The following is a 25,625-nucleotide window of genomic DNA, read 5'->3' on the forward strand; positions in this document are numbered from 1 at the left end:
CCCACCAGCGCCAGGAGAAGTTGGCGCCTATGAGAATGGCCAGACTGGGTCAGACCAATGGTCCATCTAGTCCAGTATCCTGTCTTCCGACAGTGGCCAGTGCCAGGTGAATGAATTCAGAGTGAATGAACAGAACCCGGCAATTATCAAGTAATCCATCTCCTGTCATCCAGTCCCAGCATCTGGCAGGCAGGGGCTGAGGGACACCCAGAGCATGGGTTTGCATCCTGGACCATCTTGGCTAATCACCACTGATGGACCTGTCCTCAGTGGATCAAACCTTTGCAGAGCAATGTCACTGTTGATTAAACTTTGTTTTCGCGGTAGAATTCAGCCTGGAGAAACCTAATCTTGTAACAAAAACTGGCCACACAGCTCCAAAAAAAAAAAAAAAATAGAAAAAGAAAAAGAAAAGAAAGAAAAGGTTTACCTTTCGTGTTGCCCTAAGAGTGCACTGCACACTTGAGATCGAAATCGTAGATGGGCTACGCAGACAAAACTACACAGGATCGTTTTAGGGGACAAGGCAAAGATGCCACATTTATTATGATAAGAATTTGATCTATAACCACTAGCTAATGCATAATACTTTTACACACACACACACACACACACATCAAATGTTCTGCAGCTGCTAGGCAGTTACCAGTCCTGAATATAGCTTGAGTTTGTGGCTTGGGTTCATAGCTTGTGGCGGCTAACTGACCAGGAAAGCCGGACACAAGGAAGGGCTGGGTCTCTGTTGGGCGTGCACCGATGCCCTTCCACGTTGACAGCAGAATGTTACCCTCCAAAGTCTTCCATCTTTTTTGTAGGCTTTAGTTTGAAACCAGAGTCTATAGGGTTTGCTGTGTCACGCTGCCTCTGGGTCGGGTGTGATTGATCACCTGTCAATTGCAGACATGACTTTCAGCCTGGGGCCTGGCTTTGGTGTTGTACCTTTGTTCTTTTCTTTTTAGGGTGGACTCTTCTTGCTTTGTCAGGGCTGTTGTCTGCATCTTCAGCCTTTGGTGTTTACACTTTATTTCATCTGGATGGGCTGGGGCTGATTCCATCATCGCTACATACCTCATTCACACATCTAAACTACACTAATCAGATTACAGCCGGGTTTTGCAAAATGGAGCGAGCATTTTAAAATGGAGTTTGAGTTACAATATGGACAGGTGTAAGGAATGGCAAACAGTGAGCAGAAGTTACAATGTTGAAACCGTGCAAGTTTCAGTGATTTAAGCAGCAATTGGATTGAAAGTGAAACTCAATTAGCCAGTTATTGGAGTAACCGGTTTTATGAATGAATGTTGTTTCATTCATAAAATTTTGCAGATGAAGTTATATTAATAAAGTGATCAATTAAAAACAATTTCATTGATCAGTTCTACAGTCGCAACTTCTTGTTTGAGACTTTTCCTGTTAAAACACGAGATGAAATATTCAGGAGTTTCTTCAGCCTCTGCTTTTGCACTTGTAACACCGGAAAGGAATGGGCAGCATGCCAAGACTTCTGGAAAGGGAAAGGTTCGTTCATTGCCAAGTGAACAGCAACCGCTTGCCACCTACGGGCAGCACACTGGGGCGGGCAGGCGCCAGGCACAAGGCCAGTTGTAATACTGAGGATGCTCATCACAAACCGGGAGAAGGGAGCAGCGAGGCACAAGGCCCAGAGGGTGGAGTAGCAGGCAGTGTTGGGGGTGGGGTTACAGATCCAATAATGGGGGCATCACTGTGGGAGGGGGGCAGTAAAAAGACCACCCCCATCCCGTTCCATCACGCCTGGGCCCCCAGCCTGCCCTGACGTCTGCTTCCAACGCTCTCCAGTCACCACCGGCCACTGGTCTACATGGACAAGTGCATAGGGCAAAGGGCTGGGGGGGGCACCAGGGCTCAGGGGGCACCAGGGCAGAAGGCCGAGGGGTGATCCAGGGCTCAGGGCAGGGGGGGATCCAGGTCTCAGAGCTGGGGGGGGCACCTGGGCAGAGGGGTTCCAAAGCACAGGGCTGGGGGGCACAGCAGGGCCGAGGGGAGATCCAGGGCACGGCGCCGGGTGGGGCAGCAGGGCAGAGGGCCGGGGAGGCACCAGGGCAGAAGGCCGGGGCGGGATTGAGGGCAGAGGGCCGGAGGGTTCCAAGGCACAGGGCCGAGGGATGCACCAGGGCCGGGGGGGATCGAGGGCAAAGGGCCGGAGGGTTCCAGGGCACAGGGCTGGGAGGGGGCGCAGCAGGGCCGGGGGGGGGCACCAGGACACAGGACCCGGGGGGCGCAGCAGGGCTGGGGGGCACCAGGGCCAGAGGGGATCGAGGGCAAAGGGCCGGAGGGTTCCAGGAAACAGGGTCAGGCGGGCGCAGCAGGGCCGGGGGGCACCAGGGCCAGGGGGGATCGAGGGCAAAGGGCCGGAGGGTTCCAGGGCACAGGACCGGGGGGGGGGGGCGCAGCAGGTCTGGGGGGCACCAGGGTCAGGGGGGATCGAGGGCAAAGGGCCGGAGGGTTCCAGGGCACAGGGCCAGGGGGGTTCAGCACGGCCGGGGGGGGCGCAGCAGGGCCAGGGGGGATCGAGGGCAAAGGGCTGGAGGGTTCCAGGGCACAGGGCCAGGGGGGCGCAGCAGGGCCGGGGGCGCAGCAGGCTGGTGGGGTCACCAGGGCACAGGACCAGGGGGGTGCAGCAGGGCCGGGGGGGGCACCAGGACACAGGACCGGGGGGGGGGGCGTAGCAGGTCTGGGGGGGATCAAGGGCACAGGGCCAGGGAGGGCGCAGCAGGGCTGGGGGAGGGCACCAGGACACAGGGCTGGGGGGGCGCTGCAGGGCCGGGGGGGCAGCAGGGCCGGAGGGTTCCAGGGCACAGGGCCAGGGGGACGCAGCAGGGCCGGGGGCGCAGCAGGCTGGGGGGGCACCAGGGCCAGGGGGGATCGAGGGCAAAGGGCCGGAGGGTTCCAGGGCACAGGGCCAGGGGGGGGCGCAGCAGGTCTGGGGGGCACCAGGGCCAGGGGGGATCGAGGGCACAGGGCCGGAGGGTTCCAGGGCACAGGGCCAGGGGGGGGCGCAGCAGGTCTGGGGGGCAGCAGGGCGCGGGGGGGATCGAGGGCACAGGGCCGGAGGGTTCCAGGGCACAGGGCCAGGGGGGGGCGCAGCAGGTCTGGGGGGCAGCAGGGCGCGGGGGGGATCGAGGGCACAGGGCCGGAAGGTTCCAGGGCACAGGGCCGGGGGGGGGGGGCGCAGCAGGTCTGGGGGGAAGCAGGGCGCGGGGGGGATCGAGGGCACAGGGCCGGAGGGTTCCAGGGCACAGGGCCGGGGGGGGGAGCGCAGCAGGACTGGGGGGCACCAGGATCAGGGGGGATCGAGGGCACAGGGCTGGGGGGGGGCAGCAGGGCGGGGGGGATCAAGGGCACAGGGCTGGGGGGCAGCAGGGCGCGGGGGGGATCGAGGGCACAGGGCCGGAGGGTTCCAGGGCACAGGGCCGGGGGGGGGGCGCAGCAGGACTGGGGGGCACCAGGATCAGGGGGGATCGAGGGCACAGGGCTGGGGGGGGGCAGCAGGGCGGGGGGGGATCAAGGGCACAGGGCTGGGGGGGGCAGCAGGGCGCGGGGGGGATCGAGGGCACAGGGCTGGGGGGGGCAGCAGGGCGCGGGGGGGATCGAGGGCACAGGGCCGGAGGGTTCCAGGGCACAGGGCCGGGGGGGGCGCAGCAGGTCTGGGGGGCAGCAGGGCGCGGGGGGGATCGAGGGCACAGGGCCGGAGGGTTCCAGGGCACAGGGCCGGGGGGGGGGGCGCAGCAGGACTGGGGGGCACCAGGATCAGGGGGGATCGAGGGCACAGGGCTGGGGGGGGGCAGCAGGGCCGGGGGGGTGCAGAAGGGCCAGGGGGGCACCAGGGCACAGCCACAGGGGGGGCACCAGGACATGGCACTGGAGGACTCTACGGCACTGGGGCGGGGAGCCCTAGGCCGGGGGCCCGAAAACACAGGGCCCCCAAGGGGAACCCGGGCACGGCCCCAGCGGAAGGTGTCCCCTCCATCCGGGTCTTTGTCCACCCGTGAGCCACTCTCATCCGGGTATTTGGGGTCGAAGCTAAAGCCCGGCCTGGAACGACTGCGCATGCGCAGCAGCAAACCGCGTTACCCTGCGCAGGCGCTCTGAGCAGGAAACGAGTCTGGCGCGGGAGGTGGGAGTGCTGCGCAGGCGCCGTGTGTGTGAGACCTGTGCTCCAGAAGACCGCACGCGCACCACGCCAGAGTGCTGAGCAGGCGCACAAAAAGGAGGTCCTGCCCAGGCGCAGTGCGTGTGGGCGAGCGCGGCGTACGGACGCGTACTCACGCGCAGGCGCCTCTCAAGGAGGCGGCGGGGGGGGGGGGTACGCGCGCAGGCGCAGTGCGGCGCTGGGCGCTGGGCGCTGGGCTCGGGTTTAAAGGGCCAGGAGCGGCCCGGCCTGCGCTGCCCCCGGCCGGGAAGATGGTGTGTGGCGGCGGCTTCGCCTGCTCCCGCAACGCGCTCTGCGCCCTCAACGTGGTCTATGTGGTGAGCGCGGGCCCGGGGCTCCGGCGGGGCCTCCCTCAGCTCGGGGGGGGGGCGGCCTGGGGGGAGGGGCCCCGCGCGGGGCCTGGGGAGCCGCCGCGCCCCCCCTTTGGCGGGGGAGGGGCCGCCCCCCCCTTTGGCGGGGGAGGGGCCGCCCCCCCCTTTGGCGGGGGAGGGGCCGCCCCCCCCTTTGGCGGGGGAGGGGCCGCCCCCCCCTTTGGCGGGGGAGGGGCCGCCCCCCCCTTTGGCGGGGGGTGCTGCAGGGGTGTTTGGCCTGTCTCTGCCCAGGCTATAAGCTCTCTGGGGCCCATGGAGGCTCTAATGTCTAGGGCAGCTGCCTTGGCATCTTCCCTAGCCCTGGGCTGCATGAGGAGAATTGGGACATGCCCCTCCTCCCAAACCAGCACGGGTTAGTGCCGAAGTCCACATGTCTCTGACCCCACGCAGGCCGGGGCTGGACTTCACTTCATCCCCCGCCTCGGGCCGTAAAAAGACCACCCCCATCCCGCTCCATCACGCCCGGGCCCACAGCCTGCCCCCGACGCCTGCATCCAACGCTCTCCGGTCGCCACCGGCCACTGGTCTACGTGGACAAGTTCGACGGCTGTAACACTGTAGTGTAGCGGCTTCCGCAGCGATGGAAGGGGTTTGGCTGTCGATGTTGTGAATCCACCCCTCAGAGAGATGCTAACGAGGTTGACGGAGGAATTTGTCCATCAACCTAGCCCTTAGAGAGGTGGCTAAAGAATCACACCCCTCACAGATTAATAAGGCCGGGCCCACACTTAAAAAAATTAGATCAATTTAATCACCTACGCCCTGCCTAGTGCATAGAGCTGATTTTCCTTCCTGAACCGGAGTAAGCCCTACGGTATAAGCTCTCTATCCCCTCCAGGGGGGTTAGCAGCTTTAGCTATACTGGAATAGGTCAAGTGACAAAACTTTCTAGTGGCGTACCCAAGTACCTCAAACATCCAAGAAGCAGCCCGTCTGCACTGCTGCCCAAACCAGCCGGGTTCACGAGCGGCCCATGGCTTTTCTATGGAATAAGCCGAAAACAAGGTACCCCACTCTAAAAGCTGCAGTCGTGCAGTCATTTTAGTTTAATGCTTCTAAGTGCCTTTATAATGCCGGCCCGTATGCACCTGGAGGGGCACATCTATATGGAAACGGAGCAGCTGCGGTGCTCTAGCGTTGCCATGTAGATGCTGCCTGTACCCTTGGTCTAGGTCATCAACGTCTCTGAGAGGCGGCAGCTAGGTCAATGGAAGAGTTCGTCCATCGGCCTAGTGCTGTCGACACCGGGGCTTAGGTCGCTATAGCGACACGTCTCGGGGTGTGTGGATTTTTCACACCCCTGGGAGACACAGCTCTACCAAGCCTAGTGTGGACCAGGCGGAAGAATTATTCACTGGTGATTGTATCTGTGAGACAAGGAAGTGAAACGTCAATAGCTCTGTCCTAACATCTTGCTGTAATAGGCATCTTACGCTGATGAGAGCCAGTTTCAGAGCGCTGGCTCGGCGAAGCTTAGTTAGGCGCTTCAGTAATCTGACGTGTTCTGCTAGAGAGTGTTAACATAAATGCCCATTATTTCAGCGCCTATTTAGCAGCATCCTCTTGATTCTCTGGGATACTCTTCTAATCTGGTTAGCCAGAGGTTGCACCCATATAACTGACATGCGTCTTCTAGGGCTGTCAGAGCCTTTTCTTGGAAGTCTTCCATCAGCGGTAGCAGTACGGAGTGCGCTGGCTAAAAGAAACTGGCGTGGTTTAGCAGTGTCTGTCGCATGGATGACATCATGTCGACAGCACGGACTTTCCACCATCATCTGTATTGGGGTAGTGACTGAGAGCCCCTGCCCTGGGCCAGGATCCCAGGGTGCTGGATGCTGGACAGACCAGAAGATCCCACTCTAACTACGGGAGGAGGGTCTCTCAAATCAAGGCTTGGGGGGGCTCCCGGTGAGGCCCCAGAGCCTGGGCAGCTCAGGTCTGGAATAAGCGGATTGGCCCAACGGTTGCTGTGAACTTGGTAACCAAGGGCTGGATCCACTTTGAGATGTTCAGTGTCACAGCGCCAATCACAGGAATAACATGGCAATCCACAAAGCTTGAGTTAGGTGCCTAGGTTCCCTATGTAACGAATGGGGCAAGGGAGGGGAACTGCCTAAACTAGCCAGGAAGGGGTGTAGGTTAAGTCCTGCCTCTCTCTCAGGGACAGGTGCCCAAGTCTGGGCTGTGTAGTAGGAAGAGAGCCTGAGACATAAAGTCTTGTATTAGAGGCCTGGCATGAGGCAGGACCTGCTTATAGGCTCTCTTCCTACTGCAGGGAGGCACCAGTCCCGGCTCGTGATCCCCAGCCAGTGACCCTCTCCTGGAGTTGGACGGCGTAGGCACCTCAACTGTTGGGAGAATGAGTTAAACCCCTGCCTCACGCCACGCAATGGAGTGGTGAGTGGAGATGGTTGTGGCCATTTTAGGACCAGTGGTTAGAGCACTCACCTGGGATGTGGGAGACAGTGCCCCCTTCTGCCTGAGGGGGAGAAGATTTGAACAGGGATGTCCCCCCTCCCGAGTGCTCTGACCACTGAGCTAGGGGGTATTCTGATGTGGGGCTCCCTCAGTCTCTCCTGCTGCTCATCGTGTATAAATATGCAAGGGGTCACTGGGCAAGCAATTCCATAGGCTGGGGAACCTACGGTCCAGTCCCCCTGCTCCAATCCACTTCAGTCGGCAAAGGGAGCCCCACATCAGACTATCCCACCACTCAGTGATTAGTGCTCTCCTGAGAGGAGGGAGACCCATGTTCAAAAGCTTGTCACCTCCTTTGGTAGAGAGAGGAATCGAACTGGGGTCTCCCACATCCCTGGTGAGTGTGCTAACCACTGGGCTAAAAGTGTTGATGTGGTCTATGCTGCTGCTTCCAGCCCGATTTCAAATGGGCCCTTGTCCTGTAGGGAGCCTCTGTACACGATTCCTGGACTGGGCCCTGCAGAGAAGATAGGCAGGCAAATACTGATCTTCTTCCAGCTGATGGATCTTTCTGGGGCTCAGAGGCAGAAACTTAGTCACCTAGGCCATGTCTGCTACAAGGACTTGAGTGCTGAGGGAGTTTAGGTGCCTACAGGGGTAGGTGGCCACCAGGTGTGGCTTTGCAGATTACAGTGGTGCTTAAATCTGGGACATAGTCACCTAAACCCCAGACTTGGGTGTCTTTGTGGACCAGGGCTCAATTATTTTTGCCTTAGGTCCTGTAGAGGTTTTGAGTCTTCAGAAGCTTTTATTGCCCATAATGCCTCACCAGACTGGCTCAGAGCTGGCTTTTTAACAAAATGGCGGCAAGAATACTGACTCTAGTCGTGCTCTAAGCTTTTTTTCTGCCAGTCGCTGGGTTTGCCTGATGCATCAAGGCAGAGAGGCCGCTGTCCTCCCTGAGCAGCATGTAGGAACAGGCAGGGTTGAGCGGAAACGAATGCAGACAGAAAGCGAGAGAACGCGCTGTGAGAAGGGGGTTGGAAAATGGACAAGTAGTGGGAGGGCAGCCATGAATCAAGGTCTGCTAACAGAGATGGTTGGAGCCCTCCTGACGAGTGAGTGATCTAGCATGCAAATCTGTGAGCTGCGGTCTCTGGATCTGCCTGGTTAAACTACACTGGGGCCCCAATTTTCTGGTGCCCTGCAGTCACGTAGTACATGGTGCTACCAGTCTGACCCTGTTGCACTTCACACCAGGGCTGAATGGGTGTAAATGACATGAGATGCTGGGCAATAGAGAATCCGGCCCCAGGTGTCTATGGAAGTAGAAGGCATCTGTGCGACCGTGGCTTGAATGGAAAGCCTGGCCGTGCAGCCAGGCTGGGGTAAGCCTAGTGAAAAGGACAGTTGGTTTAAAGCACTAAACACTAGTGCCTCTTCTACACGGTGAGAGCACTGGGAACTAAGACTGCAGCGGGGCAGGCTGTGAGCGCGGCTCAGTCTTTACATCCCATCCAGTCGAGAAGTGAGAGTCGGAATAGCCCTACCCTACCCCTAGGGCGAGCTGTCGGGTGTCTGCTGGAGCCTGTGCTTCCAAAGCGAACTGCGTAGGAACAGCAAGCTGAAAGGGAGCCATGTGTCAGGGGATGACTGTTGGAATAAGTCCTCGTGTCCCACAATCCTGGCCTGTAGCAGAGCTTGTCTTCAAGCCACTGTTGTGCGCCCACCCACAGACGTGAGAAATTTGTCATGTCCATTAGCTTAGTCTGAATGTAGGTAACAGCAGTAGCTGGTCTGCTCCATGGGCCTGACTGATATAAAATAGACAGGAAGGGAGGTCAGAAACCAAACTGGGCTGAGAAGAGGGCCCAGCCCTTGTCAGATGGGAAATAAGGAGGTGGAATGCTGTAGGGAGAGAGTGAAACACGGCTGGCAGGAAGTGGACTCATCGCTGATGGAAGCTCACTGCAGTCAGTTACAGCAGGGGAAATCTGGCCTAATGTTTCCTTTGTCCCAGGCGACAGCTGTGCGGGATTCCTCCTGCAGAGGAGACCAGCACATCTCTTTTGAGCAGCTGAACGGCAAGCAGATCTGCATGTCGCTGTGCTAAAGGAGTGCAGGAGAGAAATCCCAGTGCTCCTGCATGCCCACTACCCAGCCATCCCTATCCTCAATGGTGCCAGACACTAGCCCAGTTAGAGGGCGTCTCATGCTCTTCTTTGCCAGGTGCCCCCTCACCTGCCCAGTGTGAAGACCTCTTCAGTGAGAGCGAGACTAGGAGCAATGTTCACCTGCAATGTTCTCTTGTTTTCCTGGCAACTCAGTGGTCACCAACTGCATTAGTTTGTGCAGAAATCAGCAGGGTTTCACTGACTTAAAAACCCATCTGGTCTGTGCAAGAGCTGACATTACTGCAGAATCTCTGAAACACAAGACGTTTGGAGTGCAAATGCCACCGTAATTCTGTTCTCTTTGCACCAACTCTCTGGAGGGGTGACTTCAAGCACTGTCACCCTGCCAGGTAGCTGTCCCTAGTGGCTGAGGCTCTCCGTGCTGGGAGAGGAGGTGCAGTAAGCTGCTACAGATCTTAGAGCTGCACGGCGTCCTTCTAAAGTGCTTCACAAACTAGTCACCTAGGAGCAACTAATCACTGAAATGCAGCTTGTGGTTGTTTTTGGGGGTGGGGATCTTAAAAGTGGGCAGTGAACAGACTGCTGGCAAAGAGACTGTTCCATTCAAGGTGATCAGGGAAATCCTAAACTCTAGGGGCTATTGAGCATCTGTAGAGAGTACGTGAGACTTGTCTGAAAGTCCCATGCACAATATCAGAAGATCAGCCAGGCCAGGATTCAAACCTCTAGTTCTAGGCAACCTAATCGTTCACAACCCAGAACACAGAGAAAGTGGGTGAAATCCTGGTTCTGTTTAAGTGAAGGGGGTCTTGCCACCAACTGCACTGGAGCCAGAATATCACCTGGTATTTCTGGTGCTCATCACTGTAATATCTGTGGGTATGTCTGTACTGCAGTAAATCATGGCACAGCTGCAGCTGACTCAGGCTTGCAGGGGCTATAAAGCTGCAGGGTAGATGTTTGGGCTCAGGCTGGAGCCTGGTCGCTGAGACACCATGAGGGGTAATGTGATGGAGGAGAAGTTTCAAGAGAAGCAGCCTGTGTTAATGTCTATATATTTTATTGCTGACCTGGTCATATTAATGTGCACAAGCTAAACAGCTGCTTAGTTAAACAGCATTGCTCTGTCTTGTTGCCATTTGACTGACCTGGAAGGTGCAAATGCACAAAGGTGCCTCTTTAACTGGATTTGGTAAGCCAGCGCGAGCCTCTCTGGAGGTGCTCTTAATTCAGTTCGATTGGCCTATTCTGATGTAGCTCAAGTCAGTAAGGAATCAAACACTGCAAAGCCAACGTAAGCCCTTCAAACTGGGGGTTTTTTTGAGTGTCTGCAGAAGGATTTGCACTAATTTAAGAAACCAATTTAGTTTAAATGGATGCTCATTTGTGTATAAACATGGCCAAAAGATGGCAAGAGCTAGCCAATTCCTCCCCCAGTTGAAACCCATTTTATGAGCTCAAATGGTGAGTGGATCTTTCTGGGACGTATCGGTCTAGGAGATGAAAAAGGGCATTTACCACACTCTTACAGGAAGTCAAAGTAGTCAAGGTTAACTTTAATGTTGTGATAAAAGCATCCATGCTATCTAATGTGGCTTTGGCTCTGAAGTGTGGGGAATAATGAGCCAGTCAGTCACAAGCCAACTGATCAAAAGGTGGCAAGCTCAAAACCAATACACCACACGCATGTAGTTAGACAATGGAAATTGAGGCCACAAATGTAGCAAGTTTCAAAAGGGACTGGATCCTTCTGTGGATAACAAGAATCTCTGGAGTTATAATTAATGCTAACAATTTAGAAGGGATATTAACCCTCATGCTGCAGGCTCTAGTAGAGATCAGAATGAGACCTAGATGGCAGGAAATAGATTATCCCTCATTTACCTATTATGGGTTTCTTGCACTTTCCTCTGAAAGGTGCTGGCTGCTGTCAGACAGGAAACTGGACGGATGGACAGTGAGTCCAATCCAGTCTGGCAGTCGCTAGGCTCCCAAAGTAGAGATCCTAGATTACAGAGGTACAGAAGTGCAATAGGGAGCATGTAAAATGTGCAGAGATGCCCCCACCCCCAAAGATCCAAAACTGGAGCTGGCGTCCATTCTTCCAACATCTGATCTCTTGAAATGGGTGATTAAGAAGCCAACTAATTGCAGGCGTGCGTGGGTGGACTGTGAGCTTGGATCTTCGCATGAAAGGAATGGGGGAGGGCCCGCTAGCTGGGGTGGGGGCGAAGGGCTGGAATAAACAATGGTTAATGGAAGGGAAACCAGCAGGGGTTGGACAAGAAGCTGAAAATAAAAACCAGAAAAGATAGGTTTCAGAGTAACAGCCGTGTTAGTCTGTGTTTGCAAAAAGAAAAGGAGGACTTGTGGCACCTTAGAGACTAACCAGTTTATTTGAGCATAAGCTTTTGTGAGCAACAGCTCACTTCATCAGATGCATACCGTGGAAAATACAGAAGACGTTTTTATACACACAAACCATGAAAAAATGGGTGATTATCACTACAAAAGGTTTTCTCTCCCCCCACCCCACTCTCCTGCTGGTAATAGCTTATGTAAAGTGATCACTCTCCTTACAGTGTGTATGATGATCAAGGTGGGCCATTTCCAGCACAAATCCAGGGTTTAACAAGAACGTCGGGGGGGGGGGGGGAGGAAAAAACAAGGGGAAATAGGTTATCTTGTATAATGACTTAGCCACTCCCAGTCTCTATTCAAGCCTAAGTTAATTGTATCCAATTTGCAAATGAATGCCAATTCAACAGTCTCTCGCTGGAGTCTGGTTTTGAAGTTTTTTTGTTGTAATATCGCAACTTTCATGTCTGTAATCGTGTGACCAGAGAGATTGAAGTGTTCTCCGACTGGTTTATGAATGTTATAATTCGTGACATCTGATTTGTGTCCATTTATTCTTTTATGTAGAGACTGTCCAGTTTGCCCAATCTACATGGCAGAGGGGCATTGCTGGCACATGATGGCATATATCACATTGGTGGATGTGCAGGTGAACGAGCCCCTGATAGTGTGGCTGATGTTATTAGGCCCTGTGATGGTGTCCCCTCAATAGATATGTGGGCACAGTTGGCAACGGGCTTTGTTGCAAGGATAGGTTCCTGGGTTAGTGGTTCTGTTGTGTGGTATGTGGTTGCTGGTGAGTATTCACTTCAGGTTGGGGGCCTGTCTGTAGGCAAAGACTAGCCTATCTCCCAAGATTTGTGAGAGTTTTGGGTCATCCTTCAGGATAGGTTGTAGATCCTTGATAATGTGTTGGAGGGGTTTTAGTTGGGGGCTGAAGGTGATGGCTAGTGGCGTTATTTTCTTTGTTAGGCCTGTCCTGAATAAGTCACAAAACAAGGCCCCAGTCCAGCTGATGCTTAGGCACGCACTTCCCTTTCCCTGCATGAGGGTCCTGTTGCAATCAGCAGGGCTACTCAGGTGAGTAAAGCTAGGCAGCAGGCAAAGTTCACTGTCACTTAAATGCTGGGCTAGAGGTAGGCAAGGTTTAGTGGATAAGTTTTAAGCCCAGACCAGGAAGGGGACAGTACTGTTTACAAAACCAAATAGCAGGTCTCAAAGCGCTCTACAAAGGTACGTATCATTAGCACCATTTTACAGATGGTGAAGCTGAGGCCCAGGGAGGCAGAAGATGTCACTCAGCTGGGAACAGAACCCAGGTCTCTGCAGTCCACTTGCCTGCTCTCCCTCCCAGTAACATGACAAGCCCCCAGCGCTCCCCCTTTGCAGCCTATCTGTTTGTTTAGACTGTCAGTTCTTTGGGGGCTGGGATCTTATCGAAGCCCCTACTGTGCTATGCAGGAGCTGAGAGGTGCCTCTGCCAGGATGCGGAGGTCATTGGAGGGGCGTGGAACTGGTGTGCTGGGTGGCGTGGGGGAAAGGGCCACCCACATCCCAGGCTGACCTTCTCCTCTTGTTTTCCAGCTGGTTGGGTTGCTGCTGATAGGCGTGGCTGCCTGGGGGAAAAGCTTTGGCATTGTCTCCAGCATCCACATCATCGGTGGAGTCATCGCCGTGGGTTTCTTCCTGCTGCTCATTGCCATCGTGGGCCTCATCGGGGCTATCAACCACCACCAAGTCATGCTCTTCTTTGTATCCTTCTGTGCCCGGCCTGGGAGGCTGGGGCCATGCCACGCTCCTCACAACTCTGCCCCGTGACCCTCGTGCCGCTAATAATCTTCTGGTTCTCTGTGGCACAAGAAGCACCGCTGTCTGGAGCGAGAACGTGGCCTTGAGTAACCTCAGGGCCCGGCTACATCTGCTGACGAAACTCCTGTTGTTGCTGTGCAGCTCCATGAGGGGGAACCCTGCTGTTGTCAGGCCCCCTCTGAGCTGGGTTAAGGGTGGTTCAAACTCTCTAGCCAGTCTGGTGGTAGTAATGATTGGGAATCCAGCCCGAGAGGCTGAAATCTAGAAGTTGGGTCCTTAGGACCCTGCTAGATGGTCTCGCTTGCTACAGCGAAGCAGCAGCCTCTGCTGGGAATGCCAGACATTCCCTTCAGGCAGTGGGCCTGGCTTTAGGGTGAGGATCTCTGGCCCCCACTATGCTGCAGCTCAGACTAGCATGATCGCCATGATCTGTTCTGGCTCTGACATCTATGAAGGGGTGGCGTGGCCTTCCTTTGGAATTCCCCTCCGCCCCCAGCTCAGGTCGAGGCACGTGGTACTACATGAATGCTGCGACCGTTCTCTCCAAAGGTGGGGGGAGGTGGCTTGGCGGGAGAAGTAGCTAAGAGCAAGTGGGTGAAACAGGTGGGGGTGTCTGGACTGGACTGGAGGAGGAAGTGAATGTGCCGTGAGAATCTGAACGAGACTGGCTGTGGGTAAACTCGGGCTGGGGCTGTTTGAACTCTCACTAGGTAAAGCACTTGAGTCTGCATGGCAGGGACAGCCCTGCGGACAGCCAAGGGCGGAGCGTCGGCAGAAGGAGTCTCCTTGCTCTCCCACGCGGGGGCGTGGGGCGGCCCGTGGGCACTCACAGAGGGAGCAGCACTGGGGTGTCTGTCTTGCCACGCCCCCTAAGAAAAAGGAGGCTGGCGTCCCAGAGCAAGCCACTCCTCCGATGTGCGTCTCTGCAGGCCGGTCCGCCAGAGCAGATACCCCGTTTGGCCCTGCCAGCTGCTGTGGGCAAAGAGCTTCATGGCGGGAGAAATGGCAGCTGAGAGAGGATCTAATTTGCTGTCCACAGTAGCAGGATTTCCATGGACTTGTTCTAACGTACCAGGGGCTGGGGGAAGGAAAGCCGTGTCTGGTGGACCCTTGGGAGTTACAGTTCTAGCCCCTCTTCCAGATTCTCCTTTTTATCTATAAATAAAACCCATAGCGCATCTCTCTTCTTCCCCGCCCCTCTGGCAGCCAGGCTGACGTTCTGCTCCCCTCACGCGGGGGTGGGGTTTTTCATCTCCATTTGGCTATCATGAGGCTGGCAGATGTAGCTGCTGCACTCTGAATATGCTCTTCCTCGGGGGAGCCTGTCACATCACTGGGGCACTTCAGCAGCGGGTGCTGATTGCTAGGGGCTGCCGCAGGCTCTGCACCAGGCAGGTGCTTGCCAGAAGGGACCTGGGGACCTGTCTTGGCCTGGACTGGGGCAGAACCTGTACCTACCTAGACCAAGGCCAGGCATGGCTGATTGCCACCTATAAATGGGCTGATATTTCAGTGAAGGGGAAGTGATGCGAAGAGGAAACCGCAGTTCCACTTGCAACCTCAACTTTTGAGAAAAGGAGCTAATATTCAGCTGAGCTGGCTGGGGATTGTAGCAGATTTGGAGACCTCAGCAAGGGGGAGGGGACCTCCGCCAGCCTCTGTGAAGGCCAAAATCTTGTTAAACAAGGTGGGGTGGGGAGACAAATGCTCCCTAGGCACCAGAGGGCAAAGGCTAGGTCTCGGTGGGGATCGTTCCAATCTTGGGGTGGGCAATACCCCTGACTTTAGGGGGGCCACAGCAGGAGGAAGGTAGGAAAAGCTGAATTCAGAGGTCATCATTAACTCTCCCCTGGCCAGCAGGGAAAGGCTGAGGCCGCACAGGAGTTCAAGTCCCTTAGGCCAGGTTCTGCACAAGCTGCTCTCGGCCGCAGACCAATGTCGGGTAGGCAGGGGCCTTTCTTTTGGTCCTATTCTTGGTGCAGTTATACTGGTGGAAAAGGGCTTTGCTGGAACAGCTTATTTCCCTTGGCCAACAGGTGTAAGCAGTGGGGCCCCTAGGAGCGTTTGCCAGCATGGCTAGACCGCAAGCCTGGGAAGGGGAGACTAGGCCTTAGGGTGGAAGCCCTGGGGGGCTTTGTCCTGCTTGCACCCTGCCTGGCACAACCAGAGATCAGTCTCATCCTGCAGCTGCCTTGCGGGGAGGGACGGGCAGGTTTCAGCACAGGCCTCGGAGGGCCGACCTGGCCAAACCCAAGTGGCTCAGTGTGGGTCCCCCTGCCATTCACTCCGGTTTGGAGGAGGTGGGGCCCTGAGCTTGGGGTGGGGTGGGGGATCTGGCTGTTGGAGGAGAGGGAAAGAGGAGGGTCTGGGGGGTGGAAAATCTTTCCCTTGCGAGACACACACTTTAATTGGTGGCTCTGCTGGCCCCAGGCCTGGCCCAGGAAAGCAGTGTGAACAAACTGTGCAGCACCAGCAAGCTGAGGCTGCTGGTTTTGTGTCTGTTGCCTTCTCTGACTCAGCTGTATACTGGGCTCTGCATTTACATGTACGTGGGCGGTGGGTGGGGCGAGGCGGTCGCCTGTGGATAATAATCTGTGTTTAAAGGGCCCTAATTAGCCTTTGATGGTCTCCCCTCAGGAAGGGAAGGGTAAGCTGCCAGCTCGGCTGCTCTGGGGGGGCTGGAGGAAGATGGGGCCCTTTTCTCCTCGCAAGGCACCTGCGATGGCGGGGTCCTTGCATGGAAAAAGAGACCTTTGCTCCAGGAACTACCCACCCTGTCCCCTGAACAGGGTGTTAGAGCAGGACCCTGCCACTGGGGACTCCTGGGTTCCACTGCAGCTGTGCCCTGGCCTGGTGTAAGATCAGAGCTAGGTTTTCTGATTACACAAGTCGCTTCACTTTCCTCTGTCTCAGGTTCCCTACCTGAGCTGGCACAGCCCCCCCACCAGGGCTTGTCTGCAGGGGAGACCCGCCCGACAGGCCTGCTCTGGAATAACCCATCCTGTGGATGCAATTCCAGCATAAAAATCTACAGTGGAATAGTATCAAGAGAGGGGCGTTGCTCCAGATTCACCGTACTGCTCGGCAGGCTCCCATGGAGACAAAGCCGAGCGCCGTCTCTTTGTAAAGCTGCAGCCTCCTTTCCCCAGTGTTCCCCTCTGTACATTTAAACAGCCCTAAACTGACCCTCTCACTGTCTAGCTAATCCCCTCCTGCGCCATCCTCCAGTCTGAAGTTCAGACGTTTGCTGTGGGAAGCACCCAGCATGCTTGGGGAGTTGGCAGCATAAGCACCGGTTGCACAGATAGGAGGTGTCCTCTTGGGGGAGCCACACAACTCCCTTGGAAATAACTGGTTTCAGAGTAGCAGCCGTGTTAGTCTGTATTCGCAAAAAAAAAAAGGAGTACTTGTGGCACCTTAGAGACTAACCAATTTATTTGAGCATGAGCTTTCGTGAGCTACAGCTCACTTCATCGGATGCATACCATGGAAACTGCAGCAGACTTTATATACACACAGAGATCATGAAACAATACCTCCTCCCACCCCACTGTCCTGCTGGTAATAGCTTATCTAAAGTGATCATCATGTTGGGCCATTTCCAGCACAAATCCAGGTTTTCTCACCCTCCACCCCCCCACGCACAAACTCACTCTCCTGCTGGTAATAGCCCATCCAAAGTGACAACTCTCTACACAATGTGCATGATAATCAAGGTGGGCCATTTCCTGCACAAATCCAGGTTCTCTCACCCCCTCACCCCCCTCCAAAAAACACACACACAAACTCAGTATCCTGCTGGTAATAGCACTCTCCCTACAATGTGTGTGGTAATCAAGGTGGGCCATGTCCAGCACAAATCCAGGCTTTCTCACACACACCCCTTTCCCGGGGACGGACACACACACACAAACTCACTCTCCTGCTGGCAATAGCTCATCCAAACTGACCACTCTCCAAGTTTAAATCCAAGTTTAACCAGAACGTCTGGGGGAGGGGGTAGGAAAAAGCAAGGGGAAATAGGCTACCTTGCATAATGACTTAGCCACTCCCAGTCTCTATTTAAGCCTAAATTAATAGTATCCAATTTGCAAATGAATTCCAATTCAGCAGTTTCTCGCTGGAGTCTGGATTTGAAGTTTTTTTGTTTTAAGATAGCGACCTTCATGTCTGTGATTGCGTGACCAGAGAGATTGAAGTGTTCTCCGACTGGTTTATGTGTGTCCCCGGGAAAAAAGAGGGGGGGGATGAGAAAGCCTGGATTTGTGCTGGACATGGCCCACCTTGATTACCATGCACATTGTAGGGAGAGTGGTCACTTTGGATGAGCTATTACCAGCAGGAGAGTGAGTTTGTGTGTGTATGGGGGTGGGGGGGGGGTGAGAAAGCCTGGATTTGTGCTGGACATGGCCCACCTTGATTACCATGCACATTGTAGGGAGAGTGGTCACTTTGGATGAGCTATTACCAGCAGGAGAGTGAGTTTGTGTGTGTATGGGGGTGGGGGGGGGTGAGAAAACCTGGATTTGTGCTGGAAATGGCCCACCTTGATTATCATGCACATTGTAGGGAGAGTGGTCACTTTGGATGAGCTGTTACCAGCAGGATAGTGAGTTTGTGTGTGTGTGTTTTTTGGAGGGGGGTGAGGGGGTGAGAGAACCTGGATTTGTGCAGGAAATGGCCCAACTTGATTATCATGCACATTGTAGGGAGATTTCAGAGTAACAGCCGTGTTAGTCTGTATTCGCAAAAAGAAAAGGAGTACTTGTGGCACCTTAGAGACTAACCAATTTATTAGAGCATAAGCTTTCGTGAGCTACAGCTCACTTCTTCAGATGCATATCGTGGAAACTGCAGCAGGCTTTATATATACACAGAGAATATGAAACAATACCTATTCCCACCCCACTGTCCTGCTGGTAATAGCTTATCTAAAGTGATTTCCAGCACAAATCCAGGTTTTCTCACCCTCCACCCCCCCACCCCCCCACCCCCCCCACATTCACAGGAGAGTGAATTTGTGTGGGGGGGTGGAGGGTGAGAAAACCTGGATTTGTGCTGGAAATCACTTTAGATAAGCTATTACCAGCAGGACAGTGGGGTGGGAATAGGTATTGTTTCATATTCTCTGTGTATATATAAAGCCTGCTGCAGTTTCCACGATATGCATCTGAAGAAGTGAGCTGTAGCTCACGAAAGCTTATGCTCTAATAAATTGGTTAGTCTCTAAGGTGCCACAAGTCCTCCTTTTCTTATTGTAGGGAGAGTGGTCACTTTGGATGGGCTATTACCAGCAGGAGAGTGAGTTTGTGGGGGGGTGGAAGGTGAGAAAACCTGGATTTGTGCTGGAAATGGCCCAACTTGATGATCACTTTAGATAAGCTATTACCAGCAGGACAGTGGAGTGGGAGGAGGTATTGTTTCATGATCTCTGTGTGTATATAAAGTCTGCTGCAGTTTCCACGGCATGCATCCGATGAAGTGAGCTGTAGCTCACGAAAGCTCATGCTCAAATAAATTGGTTAGTCTCTAAGGTGCCACAAGTACTCCTTTTCTTTTTGGAAATAACCGTGAGCTATGGCGCTAGAGTGTGGCAGAGGTTTGTTCTTCTGCAGGGGATTTTGCAGCTGGCAAAGGAAGCTGCCCGGGCAGATGCTGTTGCTGTCACTGTCCTGTTCCACCCCGGAGGCTGGGTAAGGGGGCAGGAGCCTGGGAGGAGATGGCAGCGTCTCTCCCCCCCATGTTTCCTTAACACTGACTCTTCCTCAGTACATGGTCATTCTGGGGCTCGTCTTTCTCTTCCAGTTGGGAGTCTCCTGTTCGTGTCTGGCCCTTAACACAAGCAGAGAGGTGAGTCAGCCTCCCTGCCCTACCCTTGGCCACAGCGGCTTCAGCGAGATGCGCTGGAGAGTCCGTACATCCGTCTTCGCAGGGAAACAGGAAGGGGCCCTGGCAGCTGCCCTGTGGCTTCCAACTAGTGGGTTCAAAGGTGATTGGTGACTGGCAGGCTGCAGATTGTCCCAGCTAGTGAGAGTTGAAACCCTCTTCCTACGAAGCTCTGGGCCTGGTAGATGGCTCATCAGCTCATCAGTGCAGTGAGGTGGATCCTCTGCCTGGTTTGGCTAGTTACAGCGCCCAGTTGTCTCCCCTGGAATCAGGGCCTGCAGGCCAGCCAGACCCGCGTGAGATCCCACGCTCTGCCCCGAAGAGCGTAGCCCAAGGGCTTGTCTTTACTGCAGATTTGACCCGGGGGCACCCCTTGGGTTGTATCTCCCGTTGAGCCCCATTTGCACACCCTGACGCAGGGGCGGTGGTGCTTTAACTCGAGTTGGTAGCCTGTCACGGAGAGGTTACAGGTTGCCTAAATATACTGTGTCACCTACTCGCCCCCTAGCTAGCCAATGTGTAGTGCAGACATTGGCTAGTTCTACTGGAGGGCGGATAGTCCTCAACACCTTCCCACAGGGCCGCTCGGGTGGCTGGCAAAGACAGCCATGTTTGCCCACAATTCACTGGAGCGCTTGGCTCAGGCTGTGCCCCCAGCCGTCTTAGTGCCAGGCCCCACCCAGTCTGGACGTACGGAGCAGGCTGGCGGCGGGGCCAAGGAGAACTCGGGTTGACTCGGAAGAGGACAGACCAGAAAAGGGGTGGGGAGAGGAGACTGTGCAAGAGACACACTCTACATGCAGCGAGGATGGGGCTTGTTGGGGGGGCTGGTTTAACTCTGTTCCTCGGGGAATTGCTGGGACTCTTACCCTGGAGCAGAGGTGGGTCAGCGCTGAGTTCTTGGGAACTGCCCACGTTCACTCTGGATTTTAAAACCATCTGACCCTTGTCCCACTCCTCCATTCCTGCCGAGCCGGGTTGATCGTAGTAACATCAGAAGAGCTGCGTCAGCAGCGCTTCACAAAACACCCATTTCACGCTGGCCTTACAGCTTGTTTCCTCTGCAACACGCTACCCCCACCCGCTCTTCCAGAGGGCACCCTCAGCCTCTTGCCACTGTGCCATGGGACACCGGGAGCTGGCATCTCATTATGGAAACAGCCCGAAGCCAGCTGTCAATGCTGGGATGGGGCGGGAGCAGTAAGGGCCTGTTGGATTATTTTAGATGGATTATATACCCTACAGGTGTTACCATAACCCACTCTCTGTCCACCATTAACCAGTGTTAAACAAGGTCCAGGGCTGGCGAGCAGAGACCTCCGCCTGCTTCGTACCATGGCAAAACACCATTAAAAATCTTCTTAACCTTTCATTAAAAATGAGAAGGCAGAACAGCTCCAACCTCTGAACAATAAAGTATTCACTACGGCTCTCCTGCTGGTCCGACCCTTGGTCCCTTTCCCTTTAGCTGGTGAGAGTTTTTAAGAAGGAAAAACCCCTTTAGGTTCCAGGCTCTTAGATCAGTGTGTCTCAACGACCAGTCCAGGGACTGGGGCCAGTCCCTGAGCTCTCCCTGGCAGTTGAGGAAGGCAGCAAGCCAGTTCCCGCTATTAAAAAAGGCGAGGAACACTGTCTAGACGGTATCAACGCTGGTAAGAACTGTCCTGCGGGGAAAAGAGGAGTTAGCTGAGCTGCCTGGAGCTGCTGCAGCTGTTAGAGTCCGAGCCCGTTTCATCCCAGCAGGGATGTGGGATGGAGCTGGTGAAGGCGGCGATGTCCTCTGCATCCCCCAGGCTTGGCTGGGACCTCTCTCGGGATCAGGCTGACGGAGGGCTGAGATCCCAGGAGCTGGTGGGGGTGGCAGCTGTGATGGTGATCCTTGCTGATTTTTCTCCCCAATCTCTTTCTTTATAGCCCCCCCCCCCAAGGGAGCAGTGGGTGGGGCGCAATGGCCTGTCCCCTCCTTGCTTTGTCCATCAATCAGCCCGACTTTCCAACATACTGATTTTTGGTTCCCTGATGTCTGGTTCCAGGCCTGATCGCAACCCAGCCCTCGAGTTAGAGCAATGGGTCTTCTTGGGGGCTGCGGGGGGGCTGGGGGGCTCCTTCCCCCACCTCTGTCTGCCAGGTGGGCCAGCTCCCCTCCTAGGGCTCCCTCTTCTCACGCTTCTCCCCCACTATCCATGTAAAGCTGGTCCCCCCTGCCCCTATCCACCGAAGGAGGGGCAAGGGGGAAAACCTCTGGCTGTGGGGAACAGCGTCCTTTAGTGGCTAGTCAAGTTGCTGCGGTGGGTGCAGCTGTGGCCGCCAGGGCCCTGGCCCAGAGGGTGTTTGCTGGCTGTGCTGTTCGTGGGGTAACCCCAGGGGCTCTGCCCACAGGAGAGTCTCTTCCGCGCTACCTGGGACATGCTGAGCAACAAGACCCGCAACGAGATCGAGGTGAATCTGAACTGCTGCGGGCTGCTAAACAACACCAACGACCCAGTTGCCATCAAGACGTTCCAGATGGACTACAACCACTGCACAGCCGTGAGTCCCAGGGCGGGGCAGCACCTTACCCCAGCGCTTCTGCCTCTGGCCTTTCCCGGCTCTCCCAGGCTGCCGGTTGCTCACCCCCAGGGGAAACCTGCTGGGAGATCTCGGGCCTGGTTCTCAGGGGCGGCTGTTGAGACATTCGGGTTCCAGGGCAGTAACTCTGACTCCTCCCAGCTATACTAAATTCAGGGAGAAGCCCCGGCTGGGCACAAGTCTGTACGGCTGGGGCCGGCGGAGGATCAGGCACGTCTGTCAGGGGAGGGAATCCCATGCACGCCCGGCCCCCTTGTGCCATGCTCTCCTGGCTGGGGTTGTGGTGTGCTAAGGGGGGATGGTTCTGCTCCCCTGTAGCCACGCTGCTCTGACCGCGAGGGGAGCGTCACTGTGGGGCTTTATCATCCTCTCCAGATGTGTAAGGACAATACGACCAAGGGCCACGTGCCCAGCTGTCCCAAGTGCGGGGAGACGATGCTGAAGCATTCGGATGAGGCCCTGAAAATCCTCGGGGGAGTCGGACTCTTCTTCAGCTTCACGGAGGTAAGTCCTCCAGCCGGGGGTGGGGTTGGGGGGGACCCCAGGTAACCTCTCAGCAAAGTGCTTACACAGTGGTCCTTAGCAGCTCCTTGTGACTCAACGGGGGGGGACCAGCACCACCAGTGGGAGTTGCAGCCTGTGACACAGGGAGCCCCCATCGTGCCTAATCCCCCCCCTTCTCTCTCTGTTCTCCTAGATCCTCGGAGTCCTGCTAGCCATGCGCTACAGAAACCAGAAAGACCCCAGAGCAAATCCCAGTGCCTTCTTATAGACCGTCCACCCCCCACCCCTTCCCTTCCCCAGCTGCGAGTACATTAGCCCTGAGAATTCATCTCCCTCCATTGCTTGGAAGGAACACGCCGCCTGCATCTGCCCCCCTGTCCGCACCCGGGCCACTGTTGTGTGACCAAAGCGCTGAGCGGATGAACGCGGCTCCATCCTTGATATGAAGCCTTTGGCAAATGGCTGGTGGGGGTGGCGTTCAGTGCGAGGCCGTTCTCGAGCAGCGAGAGCCCGGGCTCAGCCGTGCCAGAGCCAGCCAGGAGCACTGGGCACAGCTAGAAATGTGAAGCTGCTAACCTGTAGTTAGTACCCTGCTCTGACCAGTCCTCCGGCTATGCCTGGCACGTAGCCAATTGCGGAGAGGCATGTTGCCCTGCTGAGACCGGCCATGCCAGCCTGGCCAGGAGCAAACTCCAGGGCTATATTTACCTGGTGGAAACTAACCTGGCCACAGCTGCGCTGACCCCACGAGGAGAGGGAGGGACTTGCACAGCTTAGAGACCCCGGAGCCAGAGCCAAAAGCCAGGGCCCCGTAATCTCGGAAGTTAGTTACGTTCCTTTAAGGGCTGGGGCAGGGGGCTTTGTCTCGGATTTGTATTAATCCAAAAGGAGAATGTACAGCCTCTCACAGCGCTAAATACCCTGAAGAGGTTCATGTGAAAGGGGGTGCGGGGGGGGGGGGAGGACTCTAACAGGTACCAGGGGGCTGGTGCGTAGCAGGAAATTTTGGCATTTTTATCCTTAGAATAAGCAGAATCTTAAGAGCCAGGGTATAGCCTTTCAGCAGGTGGCACTTGCTCTTGCCCCACCCAAGGGCTTTGCAGGGACATTTCTGAGCCTTGGACCAGCTCCTCAGCCCCCCTGCAAAAGCATCCTCCAAAGCCTCTGACGGCCAGGGCCATCGCACACCCCCTCTCCCCCAGCTGTCCGACCCTAACCTCCCCAGGGGCAGCAGAGACCAGCCACCTTCCCGGAACGGCAAGAGCCTCAGCCAAGCTGGGATCCCACCCTCCTCTGCCACAGTCAGCTGGAGCGTGCTTCTGCGCTGCCATAAAGGGACCGGCCTGCTGCAGAGGGGCCATCCCCCGCCTGGATTCCTTGCCCAAGGTGATCTCTGCAGGGCCGGCGAGGATCCCCCTCTTTGCCAGCCCCCGGTTTTTGCTGCACAACCCCGGTCTTTGGTTTTTGCTGCACCCCCCCACCTGAGATCTTAGCCCAACAGCTAGACACAGCTTGACTGATGCCTTACTTAGAGCTGGGTGCTACACCTCCCCGTAGCAGGTGAGTTTGGCTTGAGAGACTGCCTGGGAGGGCTGGGCTGGTGTGGTCCCACTACACTCCCACATCCACCTGCTGGCTCCAAGGGGCAGCATCTACCCCTCCCTCTGGGTCGGACAGGGGTTGCATGTGCTGTTCAGGGACCTGGACACCTTCACCCCCCAGTTCACACGGAGTAGCTCTCTGGGACAGACCAAGGCCCCTGGCCCCAAAGCCCTGGCACGCTGGGCGAGGCCCTGGCCTCCTCGAGCTGGAAAAGGCGGAACCCAGCTCCCTGGCACGACAGCGTTGGCCCAGCCACTGCTTGGCTGGACTCAGGCTGCCCGTAGTGTGGGGCTGGAGCCTCACCAAAAGCTGCCGGCTGCTCCCACTCCCCTCGCAGGCCGTAGAGGGTCCAGGCAGAGCTGGATAAACCCCCTCAGGAGAAGCACCATCCTGAACCAACACTGGATCATTTTAATTCTTCCTGCCCTGCCTCTGTGAGTCCCCTCACCCTTGTGACTAGTGTGGTTAGAGCCCACAGGGGCTGCATGCTATTTATTTATAAGTCTAGCTGGAAACTCTAGGTATGTTGTAGTAGAAGGTGTTTTCCCACAGTGTGACTGAGCCCTCCCTGCACCAGGCTCGGGGCAAGGAGACTGGGGCCTTCTGCAGAACCAGCAAAAGCACCCGATTCTCCATCCGCGCTTCATTAAAGGGCCGCCTGCCCTTCAGCCTCTGGGCTATGCCCACCGGAGACAGCAGCGGGCAGCAGCAGAATGCTGCTGGCTCCTTTGTCAATTAACCCCTGGAGGGAACTCAATGAGCACACCCACACCTCAGTGTTAAATTAGCCGTTAGCCGGCCCCTGGGCGCAGCCCAACGCAGCAGGGAGACCAGGGCGCTGAAGGAGTCAATTTCCTCTCTGGCACCCGCTTGGATTATTTGCCAGCTGAGCCAGCCTGGAGCTCAAGGCTTCAGCTGATGACAACAGCACGTCCCCCACTCCCTGGGGAAGTCACCAGCCCCCAGTCCCGCATGTCTCCCGCTGTGCGATGCCTGCCCCAGCTGGAATGTAAACAGAGCCACAGGGCAAGGTCCCGCACCCAGGCCCTCGGGGGCACTGGGGACTCCTGTGTGACTCAGCCCCGGGCAGTGGTACTAGAGGTTTCAGTGTTTTAGCTGGGCTCGCTGGTTCGGAGGGTGCTTTCCCAGCAGCGCTCGTGGGTGCAGGTTCCCCTGGAGGTTGGGCAGAACTTGGCTGGGGCGCTAGTGAAGCAGAAGCTGCTCCCAGAGACTTGTGTTTAAACAGAAGGGCAGCAGGACGTCAGCCTCTCCCCCCCGTCTGCTCGGCCGGGGGATCCGTGCTGGACCCGTGTATCAGTGTCCCTCGGAGTGGCTGGAACCGGCACAGCTCCTTCACTGTTGTGTGTATCTTACTTTATCGATCAAATAAACACCTTTCAGTGACCCTCCGGCTCCGCGGTATCACTGGGGGAAGGACATGCCTCCTCCCCCCTTGGAGTAAAGGTGCAGTGCCCCCCCAGAGGCAGCAGTGAGACCTCCAGCTGGCAGAAAGCAGGAACATGAGCATGACCCCTTCCTTTGGGGGGGGGGGGGGGGGGATGCCAGGTGAGATCATGTACACAGCTCTCAGAGTCCTGTCTCTGACCACGGCCACCCCGCTGCAGCCTGGATGGGAGCAGGGGGCATGGTTCTGTCCACTGCTGCAGAGGAAGGGGTGCCCGCTTCCTGGGGTTGACAGCCCACCCCGGATCTCAGACCCAAGGGTGAACAAGCCAATCAAGAGCAATGAGGGGCAATGCCCAGCTGCCTCCACTCCAGTGA

General features: G+C 56.1%; 1 protein-coding gene across 2 annotated transcripts; it reads left to right on the top strand.

Annotated features, from left to right (window-relative positions):
- The first annotated feature begins 4,344 nt into the window (after positions 1 to 4,344).
- TSPAN31 (tetraspanin 31) lies at positions 4,345 to 25,248 on the top strand. Of its 2 annotated transcripts, XM_073319123.2 has the most exons (7): positions 4,434 to 4,509; positions 6,839 to 6,960; positions 13,059 to 13,226; positions 19,053 to 19,133; positions 21,549 to 21,698; positions 22,113 to 22,241; positions 22,435 to 25,248. In XM_073319123.2, exons 3-7 carry the CDS (start codon positions 13,215 to 13,217, stop codon positions 22,507 to 22,509), a joined length of 447 nt encoding a protein of 148 aa, XP_073175224.1. In that variant the 5' UTR covers positions 4,434 to 4,509; positions 6,839 to 6,960; positions 13,059 to 13,214; the 3' UTR covers positions 22,510 to 25,248. The 2 variants fall into 2 exon arrangements, with proteins under 2 accessions (XP_073175223.1, XP_073175224.1); XM_073319122.2 differs by lacking the exon at positions 6,839 to 6,960 and having other exon boundaries at positions 4,345 to 4,509.
- The last annotated feature ends 377 nt before the right edge of the window (positions 25,249 to 25,625 follow it).

The sequence above is a fragment of the Lepidochelys kempii genome, chromosome 20, assembly GCF_965140285.1.
Source record: "Lepidochelys kempii isolate rLepKem1 chromosome 20, rLepKem1.hap1, whole genome shotgun sequence".
In the NCBI taxonomy this organism is placed as follows: domain Eukaryota; kingdom Metazoa; phylum Chordata; order Testudines; family Cheloniidae; genus Lepidochelys; species Lepidochelys kempii.

Bases quoted from the DNA above. Each gene is read 5' to 3' on its own strand.
- TSPAN31 (XM_073319122.2), top strand. From the start codon at position 4,444: ATGGTGTGTGGCGGCGGCTTCGCCTGCTCCCGCAACGCGCTCTGCGCC. The intron at 21,699-22,112 runs GTGAGTCCCAGG...CATCCTCTCCAG, and splicing joins ACTACAACCACTGCACAGCC to ATGTGTAAGGACAATACGAC. The intron at 22,242-22,434 runs GTAAGTCCTCCA...CTGTTCTCCTAG, and splicing joins TCTTCTTCAGCTTCACGGAG to ATCCTCGGAGTCCTGCTAGC.